This window comes from Maniola hyperantus, chromosome 18 (assembly GCF_902806685.2).
Source record: "Maniola hyperantus chromosome 18, iAphHyp1.2, whole genome shotgun sequence".
In the NCBI taxonomy this organism is placed as follows: Eukaryota; Metazoa; Arthropoda; class Insecta; order Lepidoptera; family Nymphalidae; genus Maniola; species Maniola hyperantus.
In genome coordinates, this window is record NC_048553.1 from 7,657,548 (window position 1) to 7,682,953 (window position 25,406).

The 25,406-nt window shown below is 37.6% G+C and overlaps 1 protein-coding gene across 5 annotated transcripts in view; it reads right to left on the minus strand.

Annotated features, from left to right (window-relative positions):
* The window catches only part of Ppn (proteoglycan-like sulfated glycoprotein papilin), a 138,309-nt gene that overhangs the window by 15,222 nt on the left and 97,681 nt on the right, over window positions 1-25,406 (minus strand). For 2 of the 5 annotated variants that reach the window (XM_069504507.1, XM_069504504.1), the window contains exons 27-46: window positions 25,244-25,361; window positions 24,876-25,165; window positions 24,486-24,662; window positions 23,724-23,900; window positions 22,931-23,110; window positions 21,677-21,847; window positions 20,667-20,751; window positions 20,325-20,494; window positions 19,546-19,716; window positions 19,191-19,314; window positions 18,744-18,831; window positions 17,952-18,150; window positions 17,439-17,612; window positions 17,011-17,134; window positions 16,173-16,320; window positions 15,567-15,759; window positions 15,078-15,251; window positions 14,266-14,451; window positions 12,874-13,090; window positions 12,302-12,423 (exon numbers count right to left, since the gene is read on the minus strand). In XM_069504507.1, coding sequence (XP_069360608.1) covers window positions 12,302-12,423; window positions 12,874-13,090; window positions 14,266-14,451; window positions 15,078-15,251; window positions 15,567-15,759; window positions 16,173-16,320; window positions 17,011-17,134; window positions 17,439-17,612; window positions 17,952-18,150; window positions 18,744-18,831; window positions 19,191-19,314; window positions 19,546-19,716; window positions 20,325-20,494; window positions 20,667-20,751; window positions 21,677-21,847; window positions 22,931-23,110; window positions 23,724-23,900; window positions 24,486-24,662; window positions 24,876-25,165; window positions 25,244-25,361 — 3,288 coding nt within the window. The remainder of the gene's footprint in view (window positions 1-12,301; window positions 12,424-12,873; window positions 13,091-14,265; window positions 14,452-15,077; window positions 15,252-15,566; window positions 15,760-16,172; window positions 16,321-17,010; window positions 17,135-17,438; window positions 17,613-17,951; window positions 18,151-18,743; window positions 18,832-19,190; window positions 19,315-19,545; window positions 19,717-20,324; window positions 20,495-20,666; window positions 20,752-21,676; window positions 21,848-22,930; window positions 23,111-23,723; window positions 23,901-24,485; window positions 24,663-24,875; window positions 25,166-25,243; window positions 25,362-25,406) is intronic. The other 3 variants (XM_069504508.1, XM_069504505.1, XM_069504506.1) reach the window with 2 other exon arrangements.

A 25,406-nucleotide genomic window follows, 5' to 3' on the forward strand; every position in this document is an offset into this window, starting at 1 on the left:
TTAGTGCCAGGCAGCCTAACTAACTGGCCTAACCGCTGCCGCCCCATAAATGGGTCTTGTACTAGACTCTTGCCCAGTAGAGGTCATTACCTAGACCTCGCTACTTACTGGTACCGTCCGAACAAGCCGTCTAACATTACTAACCCTTTTTTTTTTGTTTTTTTTTTTTTTTTTTTTGGGTCTAGTAATGATTAGTGCCGGGCAGCCTAACTACCTAGCTAACTGTCTGCCGCCCCCATAAATGGGTCTCGTACCAGGACATTACTGAATTATCACCAATAAGATGTATCACACCAATGGTGTAATACCAGCACTGTCAAGTCGAGCCGTCTAACATTACCCGACCAATGAAAAGGGCAATGATTAGTGCCAGGCAGACCTAACTAACCTAACTCCCTTTGTTTTATATGTTTGAATAATAAAAATTGTCCCCTTTGGGAATAATAACATCCGTTTCATACGGGAATAAAAAATTGTCCCCTTTGGGAATAATAACATCCGTTCCATACGGGAATAATAACATTTGTCCCATTCGGGGATAATCATTGGATTTTTTTTTTTGTTTTTTTTTTTTTTTTTTTTTTTTTTTTTTTTTTTTTTGTTGGTTGCTACATTCGGGAGTCTTAACATTTTGTCACATTGTGAGTCTTAACATTTTGTATCCATTGAGCATATTTTTTTTTTCTTCCTCTGTTCTGTCATTTAGCATAAATTATTAGTATGTTTTATTACCATTCGGCCATCTTGATAAGTACTTCGTTCCCGAAGTACATAGAAAAATAGAAAAATGCAGCCAGTGAACTTAAATGAACAGCGGCAACAAAAGTACCGACATAAAAAAAAATAAGATTGCTCCATTCACAAAACGATATTCAATGATTCAATGTCAATGTTACTGTCATAAAAACCAGGATAGCCAGACGTCAGACCGAAATCAGAGTAGAATAGAATATGTTTTCTTTGTTGTTACCAAACAATGTTCCCCAATGTTAATATGTATACGGTTACTACTATTACGGTTAAAGAACTTTATTCTCACTATGAAATAAATTCACTTACATGAGAAATTTAACAAATAAACAGTAGGTATCTTATCCACACATCCACTGCGATTTTATACAAAATAAAGTGGGTAGAAATAGAATTGGCAAAACACGGATTACTAGAAACGGCTTGGTAGTAGTATAATAGTAATAATATCTGTACCTATGTGTATGTATTACATATGTATTATAGTAAGTATAGGGTTTATAGTATATACAAATGTATACATATATCGCACCGACGACACACTGTCGCAACCCAAAACATGTCAAATTTGAGTGACTGACTAACTGTCGTGATACCCTAACCAATATTGCATCATCTTTAGTTACATCTAAATTCGACGAAGAAGGACGTGACAGTTTACTGTTTAGACCGCATTAATTCAAATTGGAACGATATTGTTGAATCAGGTATGTAAAAGTTCAACTATGAATTCGAGTTAATACAATATAGCTGATTTAAACCTAAATAGATATTTCTAGTGTGTAGGTGTATTTCTAGTTATTACACTATTATCGATTCACAGAAATGAAATTTAAAATAGTATTTTCACTTAAGACACCCTTATTGGTTTAGTAAGTCATTTTAATGTGAATTAAATTGTGACCAGTGGGGTAGTAATTTTAATGTGAAGCTGGAAACCAAACGTTATTTTTCTGTTGCTTTGACACCAGCATAAACAATTAAACAAAAATATTAAAAGACGAAAGAACTGCTCGACAAAATATGATTCCCAGGACCTATTATGAATCTTACTTGCGAAGTTTGACTGGTTGATTTTAAGTACTTAAATAAAAAATATTGCTGTCATTTTGATGCTAATTATTAGAAACAGACTGATGTAAAACTAGTTTAAGTATACTATTATTATAGAAATACTATTATTTAATTTTGCCTAGCTCCAATTTAGTGACTACGTACAATTACTGTGCAGTTACAACAATAGCTGATTATTTAAGTTAAAAAAAAATATTTTGATTGGCTCTGTTTTTTTTTTTTTGTATTCAAGACAAATTTTGTTTATTGTTTTGGAAGGTTTTTTTTTTTTGTTGAAAAAGGCAGAAATTGTTGAAATTAAATTATTACTTTTTATAAATAAAAACTGATTATCTGATTGAATTTTCTTGATTATCTGGTTTTATTCATCAATGTCCAAACCTGAATGTGAAAATTATTTTTTTTTGGAGGGAACTATAAAACTTAAAACTAAATTAAATAATTGTTGTAACTACAAAATTATACTCAAAACCATAAGGAAAAAGTCAACCATTATTTATAGTAACTCAAAAATTTTCAGCAATAACTATACAACTAAAAATAATTACTCTTTCTGAAAACTTTTTGTTTGAGCAATACAGTCTTAACTCAAAAATTGCGAATGTAAATGATAATTGCGTTAATATTATTTATAAACCTTATAAAGTAAGCACTTTTTTATAATCTATAACAGGAACTGAATAATCAGTTTTTCGTCGATTCTGAAAAAGTCATTCTCTGAGTCACGACAGCACTGCATCACTAGTGCGACACGTATATTTAAAAATGTTTATATGTTTGTATTTTATTTTTATTTTTATAGTCATGTATGTGAATTTAGTATGAAAATATATTGTAGTTATATTTATATGTAACTATTTAATGTAGCATATGGTTTTTTTTTTTGAGGTATTAATTGTAAGTATGTTATATTATTGAAACCATTTATTGAGTAGTATTAAGTCGTTTTGTGCATCTGTGATGATTGTGTGTATTGAGTTGCCATAGTAAAATAAACATGTATCATCAGCGTACAACAGTATGTTTCCTTTTAAACCTATTTCATTTATACTATCAATATAGATCAGGAATAACAAAGGCCCTAATATTGATCCCTGAGGAACGCCAAATGTACAAACAGGTTTTGGTTTACTCCTGTTGAACTGTATTATGGCAACTCAGAATTTCTAAGTCAGTCGTTGTCTGTGGTCTGCACTAAGTGCAACCATGCTTTTGTCGTGTATCCTAATTATTAATAGAAATAGAAATTAAAGTGTCTTTAATATAGAAGGCTGAAGTTTTACTGGCTACAAGAATCCTCCAAGTACACCTATCATGGTTATGGGCCCAGGTCACGCCAGAAGAAATTAAAAAAAAAGAAAAGAAAAGAACGCCACGCCGCGAAATGGAGGAACACGACAAAAAGAACAAGTATGGCGTCACGCCATTTGCCGGCTCAAATTATAGTAACTGGTTGTTTAGAATAAAGATTGTATTGCAAGCGCAAAATCTATACAGTTACGTATTTTCGTCAGAATCAGAAGAAAAGCCGGATTCTACGAAGGAAGGAAAATGCATGGACATTCTGGTCCAATGCATTAGTGATACTCATTTGGAAATAATCAAGGAGTGTAAAACGTCAAAAGAATTATTGAAGAAACTTGATGATACTTTTGCAAGGAAAGGTATAGCGTCACAGTTAATTACAAGAAAAAGATTGTTAACCCAGAAATATGATGGAGTGGAAGGTCTTGAAAACTATTTCATTGTTTTTGAAAAACTGGTAAGAGAATTAAAAGAATCGGGCGCTCAACCTAGTGAGAGTGAAGTCTGTTGCTACATGTTATTGGCTATGCCTCCGGCATTCCAATATGTAGTTACGGCGATAGAAACCTTAAATAGTTCAGATATTACGTTAGAATTTATTAAGAAAAGATTATTAGATGAAGAAATTAAAAGAATAGGTTTTGGAACTCAAGAGGAGAGTGATGCATTTATATTGAATCAAAGAAAGAAACAGAATAATAAGAAATTTAATAATTCGCCAAGCAGCAGCACCAGCAGTTTCCCATTTAACTGTTATAATTGCGGGAAGCGGGGCCACCGGAAGGCTCAGTGCCGTTTTAGAAAAGCACAAGGCTCAGCTAATATTGTTCAGAAGGAAAGAGAAGATGAGGTTTCCTTTATGACATCTTCAGAAGCATTAGTAACACAGGAAAGTTCCAGAAAAATAGAGTTTATAGTTGATTCTGGGGCTACGGATCATCTGGTTAACAAAAGAGAATATTTTAGTAGGATCGAGAAGTTAGAGACCCCTATTAAAATTAATATTGCCAAGGACGGTGAGGTGTTAAATGCATATGAGTCAGGTGTTATTTATACAAAGGAGGTTAAATTGAAAAATGTGCTGTTTGTGCCAGACCTGCGGTGTAATCTGCTGTCAGTAAATAAAATTGAAAACTCCGGATTTGGGATAACCTTTGAAAATAATAGGTTGACTATTCACAAGAATAACAAAACAATACTAAAAGGTAATAAAATAAATAAGTTATACAGATTAACCCTAAATTTGAAAGATGAAGAATTATATGCACAGAAAGCTTATAGCATTTCAGAAACTCAGAATGATTGGCATAGAAAACTTGGACATGCTTCAAAAGGAAAGTTAGAAAAATTGAAGTCTAGAAAACTAATATCTTTTGAAAACTCAAATAAAGAAATATTATGTGAACCTTGTTTAAAGGGAAGACAGACTAGATTGCCATTTGCAGAATATAATTACAAAAGTAAGAGAATTTTAGAAGTTATTCATTCGGATTTGTGCGGTCCAATTAATCCAGCGACATATGGTAACAAGAAATATATTTTAAGTTTTGTTGATGATTACAGCCATTTTACAACAGTCTATTTGTTAGAAAGCAAAACGGAGGTGCTACAGTGTTTCAAGAAATATGTAAATTTGGTAGAAACCCAATTTGATAAGAAAATATCTAGATTTCGGTGCGATAATGGGAAGGAATATGACAACATAGAATTTAAAAGCTATTGCGAAGAAAAGGGAATAAAAATTGAATTTACAATAAGCTACACACCCCAGCAAAACGGGAAGTCAGAAAGATTCAACAGAACTGTTGTAGAAAAGGCAAGAACTTTATTAGCCGACACAAGTTTGGAAAAACAATTATGGGGAGAAGCGGTATACAGTGCTACCTACATAATTAACAGAATTCCAACCAGCAGAGGTGTCATACCTGCTGAGATTTGGTATGGTAGAAGTCCAGATTATTCTAAAATAAAAGCCTTTGGTACTGAGGCATATGTACATATTGGCAAGGAGCACAGAAATGGAAAGTTTGATGTGAAATCAAAGAAGTATTACATGGTTGGCTACTGTGATAATGGATATAGACTCTGGGATTCCGAGCTGAAGAAAATTATTAGAAGTAGAGATGTAATATTTAATGAAAAACCAAGAAGTAACATGGAAACTTTTACATACATAGAAGAAGATGACTTACCATCAAACTTGCCATTGCCTTGTAGAGAAAAGAGCCAGCAAGATCAATCAATAAGTAGTACTGAGGAAAAAAGTACAGGAAAGACATCTACCGAACCTTATCAAGAAATAAATGATACAGAAAGGGAACAGAGACAAAGAAAAAGACCAGTATGGTTAGAAGACTATGAGACATTCCATGCTGCATACATTTCTCAAGAATTTATAAATGATGAACCAAGGACATTACAAGAAGCAGTGGAAAGCGTAGAAAGTGACAGATGGAAAGAAGCAATGGATAGCGAATTGCAGTCACATGAGAAACATCAAACATGGACTATGGTAGAAAGACCAAAGGATAAGGAAGTCATAGAAAGTCGATGGGTATTTCGAAAGAAATCAGATAATAACTACAAAGCCAGGTTAGTGGCAAAAGGTTTCCAGACTTCACAATATGAAGAAACATATGCTCCTGTTGGAAGACTCACAACGTTAAGGTCATTGCTTGTAATTGCAAATCATGACAATCTAAAGATAGAACAGTTGGATGTGAAAACTGCTTTTCTCCATGGCATACTTAAGGAGGAGATATACATGAGTCTACCAGGTCAGCATAATAGTGAAAAAGTGTGCAAACTTAACAAGTCAATTTATGGCTTGAAGCAAAGCCCAAGGTGTTGGAATAAAGTATTCCACGAGTTTATGTGTGCAAACAACTTCAAGTGCTCAGATTATGATAGTTGTTTATACTTATTACAAAACGAAAATGGTGAGATAAGTGTGTATGTGTTTCTGTACGTGGATGACATTTTAATTATGAGTGCATGTGAAGAGAAAATTAAAGACCTTAAGTTTAAACTAGAAAAACAATTTGAAATGGTTAGTTTGGGTCAAGTTCATAAGTTTTTAGGGATAGAAATAGAAAGAGAGTTTTCTAAAGGTATGATTAAAATTCATCAGAAAAGTTATATAGAAAAAGTTCTTACAAAGTTTAACATGAAGGACTGTAAAAGTGTAGCTACTCCTTGTGAAGTTGGACTGAAACTAGAAAACCAGAAAGTTATACTTGTACCCAGCCTTACCGTGAGTTAATTGGGTGTTTGATATATTTAGTTATTTGTACTAGGCCTGATTTGTCTTTTGCGGTGAGCTATTTTAGTAGGTATCAGAACAATGCATCCGATAAACATTTTACCTACCTGAAAAGAGTTCTGAGATACTTAAAGCAGACGGCAAATTATGGATTAGTGTATAAGAATAAACCATGTAAGAATGTAGCCGAGGGATATTGTGATTCTGACTGGGCAGCTGATGTTGATAGAAAATCAGTGTCAGGTTACTGTTTACTGTTATATGGAAATATTGTACAATGGTCTACTCAAAAACAGAAAACGGTCTCTCTTTCAACTGCCGAATCAGAATATATGGCTCTAAGTATGATAGCACGGGAATCAGTGTGGTTTAAAGGACTTTTGAATAATCTTGAAATTCAATGTGAAAGTATAATTATTTTTGAAGATAACCAGTCTTGTATCCACATAGCTAAAAATAGAGAAAATAGCAAAAGAGTAAAACACATTGATATAAAGCATCATTTTATTAGAAACTTAATAGAACAGAATGTTATTGTATTGGTGTATATTAACACTTCAGAACAAGTTGCAGATGTGTTGACTAAACCGCTGCACAAAAATCTTTTTAATTATTTTAGAACCTGTATGGGAATAGAAGAGTGTTAGTAAATATTAATAGTTATTAGTATTACTCAATTTAAAGAATAAATATCGTTTTATTTGTTTACATTATTGGTTGTTTTTTAGATTAAATTGTCAAAACTTAATTGTCAAAGAATATTTTTGTCAAAGATTAAAAAGTATAGAATAACAGAAGGATATAAAAAGTCAGAATATGAAAGTTGTAAAAGTAAAGTTAGGTAAAAATGTCAGAAAACTAAGATAGTGTGTAGAAGTAAGAGATTGAAGAAATTCAGGGTTGAGGAGGAGTGTTGAACTGTATTATGGCAACTCAGAATTTCTAAGTCAGTCGTTGTCTGTGGTCTGCACTAAGTGCAACCATGCTTTTGTCGTGTATCCTAATTATTAATAGAAATAGAAATTAAAGTGTCTTTAATATAGAAGGCTGAAGTTTTACTGGCTACAAGAATCCTCCAAGTACACCTATCAACTCCTATGATCTCTAGTTTTTTTTTTATTACCGCTTGAATAAATATGTTCTTTATTTGATTTGTATGTATATCAAACAAACTCAAAACAGGAATAAATTAATAACACGTTGTAACGTAGGTATTTCCTAAAATAAAATGTAGGACGTATTATTATTTTTAGTAGGATGACCAATAGAAAAAAAAATAGGTTCCTATTTACTTGATTGGTTTGTCAAAATAATAAGATAAAATAAAATCAGGTTCAACCTAACCTCAAAGTTTATTGCTGATATGTGGGAACAATAAGAATATTTTATTAAAAAGAAAATACTTTTGAAATGAGATATTTCGACATAAGAAGATTAAATAAACAACTATATTTAAGGGGAATTATTCTTAAGCGAAGTTATAATAATATTATAGAGTTAAGAATAAAATTAATGTAAGAAATCTCAAAGAATTTGTAGTTGTATTATTATTATTATTATTTTGTATGTGGAAACAGTTTGGTAATCTTAATCCTTATTTATTAAAAAAAATGTTAAATGTTATAATAACGTCACTGAGTAGAAAAAAAATACTTGAGTAGGCAATCTGCTTTGCGTTGTTTTAAGAAAAGGAAATTAGTTGAACGACAAAATTGTTCGAATGGATAATCTCTTGTGTTGTTTTAAGAAAAGACAAATAGTTGAATTATTTTAAGAAGCAAAATAAATAAATATAGTTTATGTTTAAGTTTAATTAATCAGAATAAGTTAATTTCTTCAAGTTTTGAGCTGTAAGTACGGTGCGATTTCTTAAAAGCAAACCTTTTTGTTTCGGTATATCATAACGTTCTAAATGATTTCACATCTACATATACTTTATCAAAAACCGTTCGGCCAATCTGACCTCTAACTAGACTTATTCTTATCCAAATAAATTATACCACAACACGTGGTTTATCTAACTAATTAAAATCTTTTATGATTACCCTCACAAAAACTTTTTCATAGAAACAATACCACAAACGTGGTTTTAAGATCACTTTAAAGCAGCACATAATTACACTTCACTTATCTTTCACAATTGGAGCGATGCGACGTTTCGATCAGCGGTGTCACACCAGCACCAAGTGCCGCTGACAACAGCGTTGCCCATCGCTTTGTGATCATCGGGCACCAATACCAAGTGCTGCCGATGACAGGCAGTAGCCTGTTGCTTCGAGGAGAAGCCGCATCCACGATTGCTAAAAGCATTTGAAAAGTATTAGTATTGCGACAAGAAAAGAATTATCGTATCCCACTTCTGATGTGAGATTTTATGGTAAAAGAAGAGAAGTTAAGACAGTGGGCTTTAATAGTGATGATAAATTAAATCCAATGATTACTAATGAAAGTTATCATTTAATTATTTGTCAGGTAAGGCCAAATACTAAGTAATTAAAAATCAAGCAAAGCATCTGCTGTATTATTTCAAAGTAAGAATCCTAATCATCTAAACAGGCTTCTATAATAATTAGAAGCTAACAACCTAGTGTTTACTTTTATCTCAATGTATAAAATAAATAGCACAAGAGGGTAGGTGATAAATACAGAAGTAAAACCAACCAAGTCGAATAATAATTGAATTGTATTGTTCAGCATTGATCTATTTATATTAAAATGAATCTACCACCCGTTTCGCTAAGGTGTTTAGTCATGGAGAAGAAAGGGCAAAGAAACTCCATAACACACATCTTTTAAAACATTAGAACGTTGAGTAAAGTAGTAGGTACATATTTGGTACACAGTTACAACAGGTAACCTATAAAAGGCAAATGATTACATTACATTATAATAAAATATAAGAATACTTAACTTCAGTAAGGTCCGCTGTGTTTGCTCTGGGCTGTCGATACAAGACTGTTCAGTACAAGACTCTGTCGAGGTAGGGTACTTTTATAACACTGCCATCGCAAACCAGGCGGATGTCGACTATCACATGATCTTAATATTAATCATTATTTATTTTAGGTTTGTTGACAAAAGGTATGTTGACACACCCAATTTACAATAATAAAATCAGTGACATTGATGGTCTACGTATTAATAATTTACAATAATAATAAGCGACTTAAATTGTCAGTTTACACAACATTATTATTTCACATAATAGCTATTGCCAACTGTATGTTGACAATAGCTTAGTATAATGTCACTCTTAGTGCATTGACAGTATTTAATTTACAATGAATAATTAGTTACCAGTATTGACAATTCACATAATATTATTTATCGTATTGTCACATTCCTAAATATTAAATTAAACAACATACAAGAAAAGATACTATTCAAATCATACCCTTTCCGTACATTGACAGTATTTAATTTACAATTTTACAATGAATAATTAGTTACCAGTATTGACAATTCACATAATATTATTTATCGTATTGTCACATTCCTAAATATTAAATTAAACAACATACAAGAAAAGATACTAATTAAATCATACTTTTTCCGTACATTGATATTGAATCCGGAAACGGAATTACGATTCTGTTTTAAATATCACAACAAACATTTACTTCAGACTCCCAAGTTTATGATTAGATGAATTTTAGCATAATAATTATGTATCCAATTTTATCGTAATATAACACGTTCATGATCCCCACGCCTTTAAGAGTTTCATTATGTCACTATATCGAGGACAATAATCATATAATGTTTACTCATTTACCCATTTATTGATAATTTGCATTCATGTTATTAATAACATGAAGCCCCGTCAGGGCAATACAAAGTTACATTTTAGTTCTATATAACTAGTTTAAATGCTTTTATTATTATTCGATCCGGAATTCCGATCAAAAATCGATACTGCAACATACAGGCAATCAGGTTGGTATTTTTTTTTCAGTATCCTAACAAAAATGTATGTCCCGTTTTTTGGTATAGACTTTAAGAACAAGGGCTCCCAAACTTTTGAGAGCACGCAACCCTAAGGTAATTCATCATATTTTATGGAACACAAAACCAAATGATGACCAAATGGAACTGCACTTTTATAGATGAGTGAAAAAAGTAATTTGATTTTATACGTCGTAATTCCAGCAAAGATTACCATGAAAATAAATAGAAAATTTAGGAGATAGAATTGTGCGGCATGCGAGTATGAAAATGTTTCTTTAGTTTTTACAAAGTCAATGATGCTCGCTCATGGTTAAAGTGAACAGGAAATCAGAAAAGTCCCGAGCGAAACAAGCACAATTTCTTATAAGTTTTGTAATTATAAATGCTTACTTATTTGATTTGAAAACGCACACAGGAATGTAAATACTGAAATATCTGCGCGAGCAAAACGAGCGCGAATTTTTTGCTTAATACAATGAAATCGATCCTATGCTATAGGTATTCATTTGTAACTGTTTAACTCTTTAATATTTAACACGGGCTTAGCTGTTATTTACTGGATACATTTTGGGAATCTACTGTAATATTCACTTCTCCAGGTTTGGAGACTTCTAAGCTATCGTGGCCCAGGGTGGACTACCCTATCCGCCAGTTGCCACTGATATTGCGAACATCATTTAGTAATTTCATATAAATTCAGCAAGTTTTCTTGCAGAAAATAATTAGGTACAAGTTGAAAACATTTGACACTGTCCTATTCTAGCCAGTTAAAAAATGTAATTTCGTTGATTTTTACAAAAATCTCGAAAGTATAAGCCTTTTATTAGCTATTGCTACGCAGATATTTTGCAACAAATAAAATATTACAGTTGAATGTCAAGAAGGGCGCGGATGGGAAAGGCCCTCACTGACCGCCAGTCGCACCCTCTATAGGGATCTAAATATAGTAGGTATTGCTGACCCAAAGTGTGCAATAATAACACCTACACATGTTTAAACATGTGTTAATTCTATTGCATGTTAAATATTTGCTCTATTCCAAAATATTAATACCTAAGTAAAAGATACTAATTATTGAAAATATCACTGGGCTCGCGGAACCCTCTGTAGGAATTGCTGGCCTAGAAAGCTGTTAGAGTTAAGCGGACACAGTCGGGTAGCCCAGAGTCCGAAATGTTTGTTAATCACAATAAAAGGGGAAACACGTGGAGCATCTAGAGCAGTCACTGGCATCTGAGTAAGATCGGTACTTAAAGATAGCAACATACGGGCTTCACCAGGAAGTGTACGCACGGTCGTACTGTCTTTTCTAACTACATATTAAAGTCAGTCACTCTGGTAGCAATTGGCGTAGAGAGGATGCCTTAGGTGTATTTTATTGTTAACCTGAGCCTGTTTGATTTATAAACTATTAGGTTAAATGTTATCTTGATGCTACTCGCCTTACATAAATACTGGTTTGATTTTGATGTGGTATTCTATTGAGAATACAATAATTATCAGTTGCCGTTGCGATTAGAGATTTATTGTCACTTGTTTATTTTATAGATCACACCCGTGTATCATTTGTTCACATAGCGTCATTGGTGGTCACCAGGAGTTAATAGACATGTCTCTCACAGATGCTGTGCATCATCACATGCCGAATAATAGTACAAGTTTTACAAAACAATAAAACTTGTATTATTTGAGCAGAGATGATGCACAGCATCCCAATAAGGCCTCCTGGTGAGAGACTTCTATGAGGAAAGCAGGGCGAGCGCCCCCTACCTGTGACCACGTGACTCACAACGAACGGAAGTGCTTCTCATTGGTTGACAACTTGACGGATCGCTCTGATTGGTGGAAGAACTAAAAGGGAAGTACCACGCACTCTCACAGATGCTGTGCATCATCTCTGCTCAAATAATACAAGTTTTATTGTTTTGTAAAACTTGTACTATTAATATAATGATATTTTACCGATCCTGCATTCGGCGGAGTACCGCACGTCTAGCGTGAGGGCATCCCTGTAGGCGGTGGTCACGCAGCGCTCCTCAGCCGTGCAGCGAGTCTTGAGACACGGGTGCTCGAGGCAACGGCATCTAATCCAAAGGCAGAATAAATTTATTTATGCTTAAGACTTCCACACCAATCGTATTCCTCATTGCTGAGGGTCGTTTTACCACTTTCCATTTTTTATATAATGGTAAGACTTTTATTGGAATAAAAGCGCGGTGGGGTCCGACCCTTTCAAATTCACCTATTCATCATCTATCTGCCTATTCATGTTCAATTAGAGTCCTAACAAAGTTTTTATCATATTGTAATTCAGCTGAGAAGATCGCGGCATTTGTTATACTCGTACCTAATTATACTATGTTCTATTAGAGCTACGCAATGGCGGCGGTTTTCTCAGTTGAAATGCATGGAAAGCCTTGTGATCCTATTTTGTGATATTTTTCTGTATGTTTCTATGTGTTGTACTGTGTAGGTACTGTGGTTTCGCTAAGTACCTATAGTCCCAAATAAAAGAATATTTATTTATGCTGTACCTCTCGCAGCCATCATCGCCAGTGGTCCTCTCGACGCCGTAGTTGCACTTGAGCGTGTCACACTCCTGGCGTAGCGGCGCGCAGTCCACGTCCACGGGCACGCACACGCATCGCTCGCAGCCGCCCGCCGTGCGCGTGCGCTGCACCGCGTACTCGCAGCGCAGCGCCTCGCACTCAGCCACGTAGCCGTCACACGACACCTCGTTCTCGCTCGGCTCTGTGGACGGGCCCAATGTCAGCCACCTTGGCTTAAATATTGTTAATGACGACGACGATCCGCCTGGAAAAACGGGCTCCTGATCCTCTTTGACACAGTCAGATTTAAATGTTCATCGTCACGCCGGAAGAAAAGGACTCAACCATTTTTCTAAAATTTTCGTCAACGCATAACCTATGGAAATAATTTAAAATGGAAAGCCCTGACTCAGTCACTAACTGGCTCGTTAACGTCCAGTCCAAATCCTTGAATCTTGAAAGGTTCGAAAGCATTATCTGCCGACCTTGTAACAGATGGTAAACACCAGAACGCCATGCAATGGTCAGACCATATCAAATCTGCTGGCTACGTACATAAGCCAACAAGACGTGGCAAATAGTCATGAATCGAGTCACATCTGCCTAAAAGATGTCAGGTCATGATGAGCACGATGACATTGATAATAATAGTTCGACGGCAAGTCAAAGATCTTTTTCGCAGTTATCACAGAATGCATTTCTCGCGTACCTATACGTCTTAGTAAGTAGTTATGCGATTTTAATATCAAAGAGAATCAAGGTCTAGTATTCAAATACCTACATACTTACATGATCTGTGGTTTTACAAAACGACGACAGTTCGTACTTTTCAACGCTATAGCGAAAAGAACAAAATAACATGGTGGTGTTCAACATTTTGAAGTGAATACAGCGCTAAAGCCAGAAATAAGGGAAGTGTGCAAGCGGTGATTATGTGACAGCGGAAGCCGAACACACGATTTGTTCCACTCCCGCTCTACCCGCTCTAAAAATCTTTGAATGCTGTAACCATAATGAAATTGCAATTAACACTCTGCTCGGCCCGACTCCATCGCAAATCGTGTCAAGTCTATTTTCTTATGCTAGTGACTTTGGTTCCGAATGAATTTAGTTATTTGAAAATCCTGTCGGAGCCTTTGGTTATAAAATAAAAAAGGATAATATATCCGTTTCCAGGGTACAAGCTCTGTGCTTTCTTATCAAAGTTCGTATGAGCTGTGAACGAGAGAAAGGCAGCTTTAGGATGATACGGATGATCAGAAACACTACTATCGTGCCGTGGAAACGGATGGCGGTTCACGAGGGTGCATTATTGGTCTTGATCTGCATCGAGAGCGTGGTAGAGCAAGCTTGCGCTAAGCGATGATGGTATAGTACCGGCGGGGTTCGCTCTCTTGCAAGCGACAGCGCACGACTCGTAGGAGGGGAAGTTGTTCTCACTGCCTCCGCAACCGGAGTAGACGAAGGCGATGCACTCCCCGTAGACGTCATGGTAGTACCAGCGCCGGGACGACAGTTGACAGCCCAGCTCGCCCGTCGACACCGGCTGCAGGCACGCCGGCTCTGCCCCCACCACCTCACTCCGTTAGTACCCGGTACCCAGCCCCGAAGCGTTATGCCACATACACTGGCAGATGTTTGTTACTTTCTAGCACAGACTCGCATGAAAAAGTTAGACAAGCAACAACAGCAGCAACAAACGTGTTCTCCTCTTCCACATATTATGTTGCGTAGGATTGACTTTAGTGATAAGGTCGCCCTTTGTTTTTTAAGTGTATCCTGTATTCTTACTCTCTGTAAATCTATTAACAATAAAGTTGTTTTAAATTTAAATTTAAATTAAAATTGATTTTTTTTTAAATTTCAATAGAAACAGAATGTATTTATACATAACAGATAGTATTTATAATGGAAATCACTCACGGTAGTTTAAACGCTAAAAAAGAAACAGAATGTGTTTTCTTCGGTCATGTCTCAGTTTTTAAGACCTTTTTTCCTGTCTATCTTTTCCTTTAGCGTGTGCTTTCAAGTTAAAATGGATTTATGAATACTAATCTACTTCAGTTAAATTATGTGAAGCTGGAGTTAATCCCCAAGGGAAATTAAGAATCGTGCTTCAGTAAGTTGGTAAGAATATTGAATAGATTGGATTAGAATATTAAGAAACGTTTGTAAGAGGTTCCGCGTACCTGGTCCGGTCGCTCTGCAAACTTCTTCGCATTCCTCCGCGCTTGAGAAACGGTTGGGTCCGCCGTGACATCCTCCATATGCGAAACGTAAGCATTGGCCTGATACTGCGTCCCAGTAATATTTAGTGATTGCGGCCAGACACGGGCCAGGATCAAGAGTGGCATGGCATACGTCTGAAGCAAAAGAATTGGTTGTTTTTTACTTAGCTAGGAAGAGACCTTCTGACGTATCTGACTGATTTGAGACGCAAATTATTGAGTGATCAATATACCTACTCATATTATAAATGCGAAAGTGTATTCGTTTATTGGTTTGTCCTTCAATCACTTCACAACAGAGTAACCTATAGTATAAGACACTGGAGAGTAACATAGGCTATCATTTATCCCGGAAAATCAAAGAGTTCCCAGCGGATTTTTAAAAACCTAAATAAGCGCTGACGAAGTCACGGAAATCAGCTAAGACCATACCTATATTTTTATTCTTACCGAGTCCTCGGAAGGCTCCACACCTCCTCTCACATTCCTCTTCAGTTCGATAGCTGTTTGGATGACGGCAACCACCAAAGTCGCCGACTAAACAAGCTTGTGTATTCGTATCATAGTAATAGACCGTGACGCTGGCACCGCAAGGCTCCACTGATGAGGGGCTTGTACACTCTGGTGTATCGAAGCGATTATCCTGTGAAACAAACAAAACGAACGGTTATTCCATCAGTACCACGAGTAACCTTTTATCCTGATAAAGAAATAAACTCTTCATCAGGATTGGTGTGAAATGTCAATATAGGTAGGTACTTAATAGAAAAAGGAACATCGTTTCCAGCAGATCATTTCAAAAGTTTCATTTGAATCAACAGTTAACTTAGATTACAGTTGGCTGCACTGTCAAACCAGCGAGGCTTTGCTTAGTTCATGTCTAATGTAAACAGGTAAGGCCGGCGTAAATTGGAACTAAAGGAGTTGGGCCTAGAATCATAACCTTGATTTTGAAGAAAATAAAAACATCCTACAAAATTCAAAAAAATTAACAGGTCAAGTTGTTACGTTTTACCGATTAAATTGTGTATGTATTCACCTCACCACCACACTTACCAATCCGTTAGGACCAAATGGACTAATCGTAGTGGATGGATTCGTTATTCTAAAGGTAGTGAAAGGCGTCGTTGTGCTGCTCCCAAAACTGATGCCAACAGATGTCCGCTTCTTGCACCGGTTTTCGCATTCTTGTTGCGTTTCGAACCTTGTGAGTACGTACAATATTAGCACAAAATATACAGTAAAGAGTAGTAAAAGTAGTAGTAAAAAAGTAGTAAAAGAGTAGTAAAAACCTACACTCTAACATTTTTTACTATAGTCCGCGACAAGTCGAGATGGCAATTGGGGTATGAGGCGGGGGGACGCCCTGCACGTCATCCGCGCTCGCCCACACCGGGTTAGCGCAGGGGCTGTGCGGGTGTGCGATCCCTCCCCGATTGCTATCTTGACCTGCCGTTACGAAAATTAAAGTGGGAGTAAAAGAGCGGCGCGGCGTGGTTATCATAGTCTCGACTGAAGTCAGTCAATACTTACTGCGGGTATGAAAAGAAATAGGTACAGACTAGTTCACCAAATAGTTGCCTATGCACCTTCATCGACATTATGGAATACCCTTCCGGCTTCCATTTTCCCGCCAGCTACAATATTGGGACGTTCAAACGAAGAGTGAATAGGCATTTTCTAGGCTGCATCATTTCCTACTATTTGGTGTGATTGCAGTCAAGTGTAGGTATGCCTACTTAGTAAAAAGAGACCTGCCCTGTTCCGGGGCAGGGATCTTATCGTAGTCGCGACTGACGTTGAAACTGACTGACTAATAAGTCCCACTATGCGTCAACAAACGCAAACCACCGCATATGACCTAGTCAACTTTTTAGCAGTTTTTGCTGCTTACCTATTATCGTTGCCCTTGCAGCCGCCGTAGACAAACTGTCCACACTCGTCGCTCGCCGCATCGTAGTACCACATATACACGTAGGCCTGGCAGTCACCCTGTTCCGACGGCTGATTGCATGGATCTAATCAAACAACATACAACTTTTAATGTACCTACTAAAGAGATTTTCTACACTTGAAGAATTTAAAAGATTGCAGAACCTCAACGAGCAAGCCTGCATTTCCTTAATGATTGGCCACGTTCTTCTTCTCGTAGGTATAATATGATGATATTTTCTGGGTGTCTATTTAAAATACACAGAACCAAAGTTTTTGGCATGGAAGTAATGCACAAGGAAGGAAAATACTGATTTTTTTACTAATTCTCCATCAGCCCATAGTCAAGCCCTAATCAGTCTTGAACTCATAAATAAAAAGTAGATTTACCAATCACAGGAGGTCGGCAGACTTGCTCGCACTCCTCGATGGATGAGAAGCGGTTAGGTCCGCCGTGGCAGCCGCCGTACGCAAACTGAGCGCAGCGGCCTGTCGTATAGTCAAAGTACACCTTGGGGATCAATTCCTCGCATGGACCAGGGTCCACTTGGTAGCGGCATACATCTAGTAGATAAACAATATTTGGTATGGTTTAAAATTTACAAGATGATTCGAACATCCTAATTTAGGGCCCCTTTTCTGAATGACTTTATACACCTATTTGAATGTCATCTGTAAAGTAGATGAACAATACATGGTATGGTTTTAGAATTATTTATTATTTTAGGATAAGCTATATTAAAGACCACTAATCACGTTCACGGTCTACAAGATCATCCGAAACATGCTCAACTCAGTGTCTGAGCAGTGTCACGGAGCTGGAGATAATTTACAAGTCCAATCGATCATTCTTTAGAATAAAGTTTCGCGGCATGAATTAGTATTCCAAGAATGAATGCTGACCTAAGTCACGGAAAGCACCGCAGGAGCGTTCGCAGGCTTCCTGCGAGGTATACACTCCGGTGTTCCTGCAGAGGAAGCCGGAGTACGCGTTGATGTGCACCACGCAGGCGCGCTGCTGCAGGTCCAGATACCACACCTCACCAGCTGCCCTACATTCTTCCAGAGACGGTGACACTTGGCACTCGGGTGGTATGTTTTCCTATATTAAACACAAAAATCATCATATTATGGCCACAGTGAGACAACATTCTTGATGTTTTGGTTAAGCACCACCATACTCAAACGACTGATCCATTAGAGTCCAAAGGACGGTCTTATCACAAAAACTGATGACAGAATCGACGATTTGAAAGTTTTTGCATGATAAAGTAGGTGTAATATAACCTCGCGTTTAAGGCTTGTTTAATATTTTGTGGTAGGACCGTCAAAGTTTGTTCTGCCAACTTACGCTGATCGGTACAATACTCCCCTGGCTTCGCCCCTGAGACCCCCAGGACTGCTTTGTCTAGACGTCTCTGTCGACCGACTGTATGAAGTATCTCGTAGGTTGTGGTATGGCAATAGAACGAGAATGCGTTGAGGGTGGAATGGCCTTGTTTAAACAGTGCATAGTTGATTTTGGTGGTAGCGACGTTTGATCCAAATGAGTAACTGGATGAACTGGAAGATCTTTTGAGATATGAATTTTGACAGTCAATTAATTAAGTAAGTATGCAGACAGGTAATCTTACCAGAGTAAACAGAACTGCTAAAACGATGACTAAAACAAGAGAGTGCAATTTTTATACTTACAGACGCTATAGTTGTGCTGGTAGTAGTAGTGGTTGTGGCAGGAGCCCCTGATCTACACTGTCGTTCGCATTCTTCCAACGAATTAAACCTAGAATTGTAAAAAAGATTGAAATTTGAAACACTTATAGGATTACTTCGTTGTCTGTCTGTCTGTCAAGAAAAATAGAGGGTACTTCCCGTTGACCTAGAATCATGAAATTTGACAGGTAGGTAGGTCTAATAGCACACGTACCTAAGGGGGGAATTCCGAAAACCGTGAATTTGTGGTTACATCACGAAAAATAAAATTAAAATGTGTACATGAACAAAGAATTAGTATTATCAACTTTCAAAGTAAGATTAGGTACTATACCAAGTGGGGTAGGTATCATATGAAAGGGCTTTGTAACACAGATTTTTATTTTTAGTCTCGCGGAAAAACGAGATATAAAGGAAGTAGGTAGTTACCGGTTTTCATTTCCGTCGCATCCACTGTACGTGAACTGACTGCAGGAGTCAGTGGTTGAGTCGTAGAACCAACGCATCAGAGATGCGTCGCACGGGCCCGACAACATCGGCAACTGACAAATATCTACGAACAATGGCACCATATTCTAAAAACTTATTTATTTAAGAGACAAGCGAAAATTTGGGAGCGTAATAACGAGCACCGAATTTCTTTATTTCAAAGGATTGTACATTTTTTGAATCTCAAGTCTCAACACATTAAAATAAGTGAGGTTATCTAAAGCCACGAGTCCAAACGTGCCCTGGTCTAAGAAGAAGTCCACAACAAACTTTTGACGAACTTAGGAAAGTTTACCTTGTGCTGGTGAGCAGTAATATTGGCAGTACTCCAGCGACGGGAAGTTGTTGCGAGTGCCGCCGCAGCCTCCGTACTGGAACTGCGTGCACGCGCCGCGCGCCGAGTCGTAGGCCCAGCGCTGCTCTAGCTGCGTGCACGGCCCACTGTCTACTTGCTCGAAACAGAAGTCTAAGAATACAAGGAAACGATAATTATTACTAATCCAGGTTGACACCAAATTCGAGCACCTATTTAACCCCTTTGGGGATTGAATTTTGATTAAATTTTCAAAAATCCTTTCTTAGCAGATGACTACGTCATAATAGCTATCTGCCTGCCAAATTTCAGCCCAATTCGTCCAGTAGTTTGAGCTGTGCTTTGATAGATCAGTCAGTCAGTCACCTTTTCCTTTTATATACAATTTACCCTTCTACCAAGAATAAGACGCGGAAAATTCTGCACAGATAAAAGCGTTCTTCGTTTTTTCATTTTTTACGCGATATTAGCAATTAAAGCTGAACGTCTACTCAGAACCACGAAGTACGATGAAAACACACCAGACGTCATGCAATATGGAATTTACATATCTACCTATTTACATTTCATGTACTATCATTGGAAATAAAGTTATCTGAGAAATCTACATAAGTAGGTAACTGCCTACTTAGAAAAAGTCTTATACAAGAGAGATTATAAGAGATCCTGTTCTATCAAACTCAAGTGAGGAATGTAATACAAAATAAATCAATGCTAATTGTAAACAACAAGCACAAGTTCTGCTTAAGGAGTTATTATACCTGATCTGTCGGCATCGGGCCGAGGCTGTGGCGCGGGCGTGGCGGCCGGCTGCGTCTGAGGCGCTAGAGTCGTGACGATCGGCTGCTCCATACAACGGTTCTCGCATTCGAACTCTGACATGAAGTTGTTTTCGTTGCCGCCGCATCCGCCGTAGTAGAATTGTCGGCATCTAGCAATTCAAATAGGCAATAAGTATATCATCATCATGAACCCCATCGCTGCACTGGCTCACTACTGAGCAGAGGTCTCCTCTCAGAATAAGATCGGTTTGGTCATAGTACGGAACCCTCGGTGCGCGGGGTTTTTTTCCTTAAGGATTCTGTGATTTTTTCTATGCTTACCTCTTATGCTTCGTGTCGTAGTACCATCGTTGCGTGTACTCGGCACATTCGCCAGTTACAGCCGGCAGCGTGCACATTTCTTGTACTGTAAATGTTATACGATGTTATTAAAATTGCAAGAAAAAGATACTTTAAACATTGTTAGTCACATTTCGCTCATGCACTTGCACAGTCATGCCAATTCCAAATACTTATTAATGTGCTTCGTATTAGACAGAGGTGAACAATAAGTAAGGTGAGTAACATTTGCAAAAATAATCTAATCCTACAGAGAAAATTGAAAATAATATCAGTTTGCTACACAAAGTGCATTTTTTGTAAGTGATTAAGATAAAATATTTAGCTTAGTAAGTATTTTATTAAAAAAACCAAAACCATCTGAAACATTAATATGTGCATACTTACAATGTGCATCTGTCTGTTAATATAGAGAGAAGAAATTGATGAGTATGGAAGAAGCAACTCGAAATTTAAGGTTTGCCTTACTCTTAATGGCTATATCTACTTGCTGGTCAGATGATCACTAGAAGGCGCTAGATGAAGCTGGATGAAGACCTTCTCTCTTTGTCTTGACTCTTGAGGACTGCATGGTCTAGAACCTTGAGATTTTGCGTGCAGCCTTTCTCTATAGCGTAGATGTTCACTCCTATCAGTAATCCCGAGCGAAGTCAGGGAGTCAACTAGTAAGTATTACTATAAATAGCGAGCAAACTGGCAGGCGGATGGACATCTGCAGACTGCAGCATTTGAGAAACTGCAAATGCGTTGCTGGTTTGTAAGGAATTTGGTTATCCGCCCCTTAATAGCTCCATATAGTTTTGTTTGAGGTAACACTGCAGCTGAAAGTTGGTTCCACAATTTATATGTGCGAGACAGAAGTTACCTGGAATATTAACGAAAAAATACCAGGCATCCGGGGCGTAGCTGTTGTTGCAAGATGGCCAGCCGTATCCTTGGCCATTTTCGTAGTTGTAAGTCAAGAACATGCAAGGACGAAGATAGAGAATTACCGTATGCACTGGGACAGGATTTGTCGCAATCCTGTTCATTGTCAAAGCGATTCTCGTTCCCTTCGCAGCCCGTGTAATAGAAAGGCATGCAGCGGTTCTCCGTGGGACTGAAGGACCAGGCGGGGTGCTTCTCAGTGCAGTTGCCTGCGTCTTGTGGTAGTGAACACGCCTCTGTACCGTGCAACCGTGTTAGTTTTAATTATTAGACTAGGTAATTTGTTACGTTTTCAATTCTAAGATCAATTAACTACTTAAATATTAGTTTTTATATCGATCATGCTCTTGGTTTTTAAAGGAATCTCATACCTACCTACTCTGTTTATAATGAGCACTTTTAAAGCTATAAGTAAATGAATAACACCATTTTCCGCTTCAAAATACATGATCACACATGAACCAGTCACTGTTGTCATTAGTCACTACGATACGAATTCGTTTAAAAATTCAAGATTATGATCGACCCATCTTTTAGAACCCTTCTCATAACTTATTTTTCTTTAGCTTACTTAAAATTTAAACTGCTCGCAGAAAAGCGTAAGCTATGCACTTTGCTTTGTCTGGCGCTTAGATAAAGGTATAGTCCGTGACAGATTGAGATGGACACCCTGCACACCCGCACGTCACCTGCGCTCGCCCGCACTGGATTAGCGCGGGGGCTGGGTGGATGTGCGGGGCGTTGCCTCCCCAATTGCGATCTCGATATGTCACGTACTATAGGTAAGTTTGATTTCGTGTTATTACCAGAATAACCTTTTAAGTTAGCTAGAGAAAAATAAAGTAAGTAGGTGGTACACATGCCAATGAATTTTCAAAAGTTCAATCTCACTCATCTACTGTAATTACTACTAACTACAGTGCAACCTTGAAAGTATTAGTGCAACCCACCACCGTGGTTATACCTGTACATAACCTGTGTTAATATATTTTTATGTTCTAAGATATTCTGCTACTCATGAAACAGCACAGATGTTGTCATGCGAACAGGATGTGTTAAGTTAGCTCCCAACCATAATCATATTTAAAAAATCGTTTAGTAAATTCAAACGTTATAAATCACCGTGGGGCATCATGAACCAGAGGATCTCTACCAAACCCTCACGAATAGGCACTAAGTTGTCGTTTACGACAGTATAGTGCCACGGGTGGGGTTTGAACCCTTCACTTTTCGAATAAATATCAGTTCACTCACTGACCGTTGGGTTTTGAAGTTTCCAATGAGTTTTCGTAGATTTGTCGTCCTTGGATATCACTTACGTATCGGAACGCCGGGCGGACTGCAGCGCAGCTTGCAGGCAGCCTCGGAGGTGAAGCGGTTGGAGTTACCCTCGCAACCGCCCCAGATGAACTGCTCGCAGCGCCGCCGTTCCGCGTCGTAGCCCCAACGGGCGAAGTTTCCAGCGCATGAACCTTGCTCAATGGGCAGGTTGCATTGATCTGAGAAATAGGTATATTACAAGTCCCGGAGTATCCAACATTGAAGCCTGAGACTTTAGTAAGTGTAACAGAAAAATACTACTAAGCATTCTGTGCTGTAACTTAAAAATTAGTACCTATAGTCCCTTCAGGACAGAACGAACAATCTAGAAACTATTCTTCTCCAAGCTGATTTAGGTTAGGTCTAATATTGATTTAAAATTTAGAATTTAGTGAAAAGGAATTTGTTACATCGAGGTGATAGTATAATTATTTAGTAGTTTCGATGACTGCCTCGTTGTTCAGTGGCAGTGGTGATCATGAGGTCTCAAATCAGTCTTAACAATATATTGGGTAGTCAAGAAATTCTCAGTAGCAGCCCGGAGTTGAGAATACACCCCCTTGCCTCAGCAGGCTACGTGAAGCCGTTGTTCCTATGCCTAATCTCTCTCCTGTCGTGTCAGATTGGCGATGAAAGTGAGGAGAAGAGAATGCAAACTGTATTTGTGCACACACTTGTTTACTAGGATATCTCTAGTTTCTGTTAAGATTAGTAGGTAGGTTCTCGTAGGTATCTGCCGTAGACGGTCAGAAGTAGAATCAGTCTGGAGAACATTATATTAGGTTTGGTTACCTTCAGTTTTCTCTGGCTCACAACGTTCCTGACAAAGCTCCTGTGAGTCAAAGTTATTGTTGTTGCCCAGACACCCGCCGTACACAAACTGAGAGCATTGTTCGCGAGACGAGTCATAGTACCAGCGGATATTGTAGCCGTCGCAAATTCCTTTCACCTTCGGTAGGCTACAAGAATCTGAAAATAAAATTCTACAATCAGTAGCGTATACATCATATTACAGAATAGCTTATGCTCGCGTCTTCGCCCCATATGTAGTCACATAAATTTCAAACCCCCATTTAAACCACTTAGGGGTGGTATTTCAAAAATCCTTTCTTAGTGGATACCTACTCCTTACAAAGAACATACCTACTCTTTAAAAATAACTTTCATATATCTAGGGACCAGCGGTTTAGGCTGTGCGTTGATATAATATAAGTCAGTCAGTCAGTCAGGACTTTGAAAATGAGAACTTGATATTATGCGTTAATGTGGCAGGTGGTTTTTTTGGAGGTTCAATATTCCACAAAACTGTATTTAACCTCCTGGATCTTAAGACCATTTTCCGTCTCCATTTTGGAATAAATAATTTATTTATTGTAATGGTCATCAACATTTTAACAATAATATTTATTAACAATATTTTAACGAGCTCTAGAATCAAGATGTTTAATGTTCTCTTACCTTTTCCTTATCAGCATCATTATCACTCATGTCTCCATATTATGTCATATCATTAATACTTACTGAAGATAATGTATTCGTTATGTAATATTTTACCTTTTGGAGGTGGTCGTACACAGACATCCTCACACTCTTCCTGGCTAGAGAATCTATTGCCGTTTCCTTCACAACCGCCGTACCAGAATCGCACACAACCTCCGTAAGATATATCGTAGGACCAATACACGGAGAAGTTTCCACATGAGCCTTTGTCATAGGGTAATCCACAAGCCTCTGTAAAAAAAATCAAAATGGTTAGTAGTTTCGGTTTTTAAAAAATCCCGTGGGAATTTTTTTATTTTCTGAAATAAAGAGTAGCCTATATTCGTCTCCAGGATGCGAGCTATCTTTGTTCTAAATTTTGCCAAGTTGGTTAAACGGATGGGCCGTGAAAAGCTAGCAGACGTACAGACAGACACACATTCGCAATTATATCATTTATTGTACCTTGTTTTTTATTCTCAGGCAAGTCAGAGCAATTCAGGAATTTTTCGCCTTTCGCTTCAGTTCTTCCATCAGGACAGCAGCCGAATTTACTATTGGAACAATCGCATCCTTCCTTGTTAGGTCCTTTAGCATCTGTAACCTCATCACCGCAGCATCCATACTTGGAGTACTGGCAAAGACAGCCTTGGAGGTTAGGTCCGGTAGCTACTGTGACGCCATCAGCGCAGCAACCGAACTGATATGTGTGACACGCACACCCTTCAAACTCTGGGCCCTGTGCTTGTGTGCGCCTAAAATCATAAAATGTTTGTTTTTGGGTCGAAATCAGTACAAAATAAACGTGGTTATTACTGGTAGGTATGTATTACCTGTCTGGGCAGCAGCCGAACTGTGAATATTGACAACTGCAACCCTCATTGTTGGGCCCACGGGCTATCGTCACATTGTCTGGACAGCAGCCGAAGTGCGCTGATTTGCAACCGCAACCTGTGTGGAGACAAGCAATTATTTATTTATACCTTGTTTGATTTT